At 41.1% G+C, this 5,512-nt stretch overlaps 1 protein-coding gene across 1 annotated transcript in view; it reads left to right on the forward strand.

Annotated features, from left to right (window-relative positions):
- Window positions 1-4,366, forward strand: part of prrx1b (paired related homeobox 1b) — a gene marked incomplete at its 3' end in the record, with an annotated part of 10,197 nt that extends 5,831 nt beyond the window's left edge. The window contains 1 exon segment of the mRNA XM_035654097.1: window positions 4,185-4,366. Within this exon segment, the coding sequence (XP_035509990.1) occupies window positions 4,185-4,366 (182 nt within the window).
- Window positions 4,367-5,512: the final 1,146 nt, after the last annotated feature.

Raw genomic sequence — 5,512 nt, forward strand, 5'->3', positions numbered from 1 at the left:
AGAGCGAAGATTCATTAGTTAGCTTGCTCGCTAACAGCATGGCTGCTCGGCCTCAACTCTGCCAACTGCTAATGTAGCTGCTGTTAGCTGTTATCGTAGCCCCGGGGTGGCAGCAGCCAAACCCAACCAAAAATATCACCAGTACTTTATTCCCTGTAGTCAAACTGTCCTCCGTCGGCATCGGCTGCTGTATTCGTCCCAGTCCGACAGCTAACAGAACCTCTGCAGCGCCTTACATTCAGAAATATTATCAATAACTGTTCTTACAGGAAACAAACACATTAAACACATTAAAGCAAACAGCTCTCTGATTTCTGTTGCATGTGGACTTTAAATATGAAGTATAGAACAGTCCACTATACTGTTGATTACAACCGAAGCTCCGGAGCCCAAATATTCGTATTTTGGGACAGCAGGATCCCTAATTCGGAATCATTTGTGGTAATGTGAGGATGGAGGGCAGAGTGACACTTCACACAGGGAGTCAGTCAATAAATCCCTGGAAGTTTGAAGTTTTCTGTCCAGCAGCAGCGATTTATCAGACAGATTCAACCTTTGATCAGCGGAGAAGAAGCCATAAAAGTCACCAGATTGCGAAATATTCACATTATTGAAGCCAGCACGGAAACTCGGTACATCAAAAATAGCTCTTAAAGTTTTGGAAACCCTGTTGGACCAAATCATCTGTGTGACTAAAAATCGGATTTATTAAATGATTCCTGCAGGGGTTTGTTTGTATTGCAGCGGGAAGCAGCAGAGCGCTCACATCATCTGTTAGTGCTTAATAGATTTAGCTAATAATCCTACTTAGTGGCTCGCAGTTATCAGGGCCTATTAGCATGTTTAGATTTCACACACTGATAAGAGCCTGTCAGCAGCTTCCATCATGTCTTGAATAATTGCTGACGGTTCAGAGTCTGCGAGCAGTTTATAAACTCCCCCAAAGGACTGGATGTGATCAGAAAAGTGGATGTAATGATGTCTAATTTCCTCAGAGGTTTACAGATCGGTGATAAACGGCGAATGTGTTGAACACATGCAGCAGAACGGGAGCTGAATATGATGCTGCGATTGGCCAAATGAATGATATCACACTTAGGAGTGTAATCAATTAAAGAACCCGGAGTATGGATTTAATATCTTCAATGCAAGGAGAGTTATTGAGTCTGACCTCTGGAGGTTGTGTAGGTTTGGTTTCAGAGGTTAGAAAAGAGGGAGCAGAGACTGAGATAAGACATCTTTAACCACAAAATATAAAATAATACAGTTAAAGAATTAAATAATAATTAGTTTATGAATCAATTCTTGTTTCTGAAACTATTTAAATGACTAATTGTTGGGGCGTCCGATAGCCAGGAGCTCATTAGGGCTGTGTATGGGCAAGATGTATCACGATACAGGGGTTATGATTCAATATATTGTGATACTGTACATTCATTTAAAAAAATAATTAATATGCATAAAAGGATCTATATTAGTATTTATCAAAACTGCTGTACCATCCGACATCACAGCCCTCAGTTTATCTGTTTAAACACAAAAATGAATGCAGTGTTTTTGAGAATTGATTATAATAATGATAACTTTATTTGTATAGCACTTATCTAAACAAGGTTACAAAGTATAAATACGAAGCAAAGATAAAAGTATGCATACAAAAATAGAATTTCAGAACAAAAGAAAATAAAAGAACGCAGCAGCAATATATAATAAGTTATTCCTGGATAGAAATCTTTAAGCAATGATTTAAAAACTGGTCAAAAGTAAAAGTCACCGGTCTTGACTTATAGGAACTAGCGAGGGTAGGCTAGAGGATCTCAGGTTATGAGTTACGGAGTCAACCTGAACTTAACTGGCAACCGATAGACGGAGACGACAACTGAGGTGATATGTGACATTCTGCACTAGTTGAAGCCACTTTTCCACCAACGGGACTCTTTTCTGGTTCAGGCACCTCATTTCGGAGCATTTTGACCAACATTAAATTAGTTCAGAACCAAGTGGGCGTGTCATATTCTACAGTGGTGATGATGCGTCTGATTAAAATGGTTCCACTCAAAACTGCTGGAAACATCGGCTGCTTCATTAGATAGCACCATGGTTCCTGGAGTCTTAAGTGGAACTGGTTCAAGAACCAGAGCTAATTCGTTCTGGTTCAGGCCACCAGTCTGAAACTGTTTGTAGCATTTTGACCAAAAATAAGTTGGTTCAGAACCCGAAGACTTGGTTTCCATCTGAAACCAAAAAATTCCAGGTTTAAGGCTCCAAGAATCTTGAACGGAACCAGCTCCAAACCCAGAGCGAGTCTGGCTGCGTAGCAGCCCCCATGAATTTCCACCAATCAGATGGCAAACTGTTTGTAGCCTGACAGACAAAACCTAGGGCAATAAAAGTCCCAATAAAGGCTGATGTTGCTCCTGAGACGTGTGTTTCTGCATTTATGTAATCAGAATTTATTCAGCTGAGGAGATTTTACAGAGAGTCACTTAAACTGCAGCTGGGAGACTGTAGAAGAGAAACGGACGTCACCTGTGTCCCCCGTGGAAATCACAGCCTAATCGGTCGTGAATAAGCTTTAAAATGACACGTACATAACAGTAAAAGTTCATATAAGTATTATTTTAAATGCATACAGGCCTTCTGTTTATTAACAATATGAATTATACGTGTATGAGAGTGGATGTATACCCAGAATGCTTTTCTGTGTGTTTTGATTGTGAGCGCAGCAGTGAGAGTGTTTGTTCTGTGGGCAGAGCGAGTGGGAAAGAGGAAATAGTGATGTTGGAGGGAGAGAAGCAGCACATCTGTGATTAATGTGTAGCAGAGAGCGATGCAGAAATCCTTTGATAAAAGAGACTCGGGGCTCATTCCTGAGGCTGTGCGTCAGCGGACAGCGAGCCCCTGCGAGCGCCCACGACTTCTAATAATGGATTTGATTTCACAGCGAGGAGCAGCGTTAGCACCCCCCGAGTCACGTCGTCATCTGTTTAGCAACGGGTGGGTTGGGGGGTGGGGGGGTAGATTGTAGATGAAGGATGTGAGTGTGTGTGCGTTTGTATTTTAAGGCAGAGAACGTTGATCTGTTTTTAGATTTCAGAGTTTTATAGTTGTTTTTATTGTCATTCCACGTGACGAAGGTCAGAATACAACCAGGAAATGTGACACATAATCACCTCATTTGAGTCTTCACACCAAGTAGAAACAGAACTGTTGAACTGACATGTGTTGGTGTTTCTAAGTATAACAAAACTTAGTTTCAATTCACAACTAACCAATACCAGGGCCACAATCACTAATGCCACTACAGTATGTAAGAACACGTTAATACACTTTCACTATCACTGAATTATTATTCACTTAATAACTGTCAAATGTTTATCTAATGGTAATAGAGCGAGGCAGATCTTAATAATGTTACAGTTGATTCTCAACAAGACGTAGTTTCAGTAGAATCAATATTTTAGATCTCATTCTGCTGACCCACATGTGTGTAAAAACTTAAGCGTTTTAGAGATTACGTTTTTTAATAATTATAATTAATTTTATAAAACGACCCGAGAATAAGAACAGACTGTGAGGTGTGCAGGAGAAACTACAGTGGTGGCAAAACACGCAGGAGACTAAGAAATTATATGTATACAACAACCTTTATAATAAAGATATTTAGATTATTGTACCAAATGCAATGAAACCAGGTAACTATATAAAATTAAATCCCAATTCATCAGTCATAACTCTTTTTTTAGGCGGTTACCGCACATCAAAAACAAAAAAGTCTCTTCACACACTCTTCGATATAAACACACTCCTGAACACAGCCTCAGATATCTCTTAATGTGCAGATAAAGAGCTCAGGATGTTGTTAACATAAACTCAGTGTCCACTAACTGTCTTATAGGAGCTCTCAGCTGTCTCTCACAGTCTTCATCGCCATATATGAAAGCTTCTTCATGTTTTATGTTGATGAACCTTTGAGTTTAAATTGTTGGGTAACTGAATGTAAACTGTGGGGTTCTGATTCATCCAATGGGAACTCGTATGCCGACTTGTGTCTTTGGGCCTTTGAGGGTTTCTGTAAAAAGTGTGTGACGGTGTCCATCACAAGACGAGCGCCTTTAAATCTTCTTAAACTTTCACTCGACTTTCATTCAACCTCATTCCTGCTGTTTCCTCTTTGCTTCCAGGTTTGGTTCCAGAACCGGAGAGCCAAGTTCCGCAGGAACGAGCGCGCCATGCTGGCCAGCAAAAACGCCTCGCTCCTCAAATCGTACTCAGGAGACGTGACGGCTGTGGAGCAGCCAATCGTACCGCGCCCTGCACCGCGCCCCAACGACTACCTGTCCTGGGGCAGCGCTGCCCCCTACAGGTAGAGACCACTCTCAGCCAATAACGTCTGTTTGCACACCGCACCAACATCTGCGTCAACGCCGCCGCTCTGCAGCACAGTAGAGGAAGAGGAACTTAAACTACCAAAGTAAAAGCACAGCAAAAAGAGATTCAAGTGTCAGCAGTGAAAGTAACGTCATTGAGAGGAAGTGAAGTTTACTGTTGGGGGGGAAACCTCGTATCTCCAGTTTTTCATGCTTTTATTTCAGTTGAAGAAGGGAGGAAGAAAAGAAGAAAATAGAAAAGAATGGAGGAAAGGAAGGAGACAAGAAGTTAACAAATGACAGAAAGTAAGAAAGGAAGCAAAGGAGATAAGAAAGAAGGACAGAACAAGCAAATGAATAAAGGAGAAAAGTAGAAAGGAAAAAGTAAAGAAATGAAAGAGGTAAGAAGGGAGGAAACAATGAAAGAAGGGACTGACGTAAGAAACAAAGGACAGTAAGAGGGAAGGCAAGAAGAAAAGAAGAGGAAAAAAGAGGAAAGGGGGAGAAAGTTAATAAATGACAGAAAGTAGGATGGAAGAGAAGGAAAAAAGAAAGAAGGAAAGAAGCAAAGGACAGTAAGAAGAAAGGAAAGGACAAGTAAATAAAGAAAACAGAAAGAAAGGAAAGAAGGAGAAAAGAACAGAAAAGGTTAAAGAAATTAAAGAAGGGAGGAAACAAGGAGAGAAAGGACTGAGGGAAGGAAAGAAAGAAGGAAAGGAACAAACTGACATTACAGGAGTTAAAGTAGAAAGTCTTTCCTCTGCGTTCTGCTGCTGAATCACACGAGTGTCTCCAGTTGAAAAAGCATGAGCTGAAACCACAATAACCACATGTTAACAGCACACACACACACACACTGACCCTGGCGCTGCTTCCTGTTATTGTTTCATTTCCTCCTCCTCCTCTACCTGCACATACTCCTCATAGCTCCTCTGATCATCTTCATCTCCTCTGATCCACCTGGACTCAGAGTGACGTTGATTCATTCCACCTTTATTTACACGTCCTCCGCTGACAGTGAACAATACTGGAATATAAAAGTCTGGTGATCTTCTGTATGTTTCTTCTTGTCATTAAATCTCAACCCAAACCAGCAGCGTGTCGGTCCGTCCCTCAGTACCGTCTGACTTCCTGTCTGTGGC

Source organism: Morone saxatilis, unplaced genomic scaffold (genome assembly GCF_004916995.1).
Source record: "Morone saxatilis isolate NCDOM2014 unplaced genomic scaffold, NCSU_SB_2.0 Contig12, whole genome shotgun sequence".
Taxonomy (NCBI): domain Eukaryota; kingdom Metazoa; phylum Chordata; class Actinopteri; family Moronidae; genus Morone; species Morone saxatilis.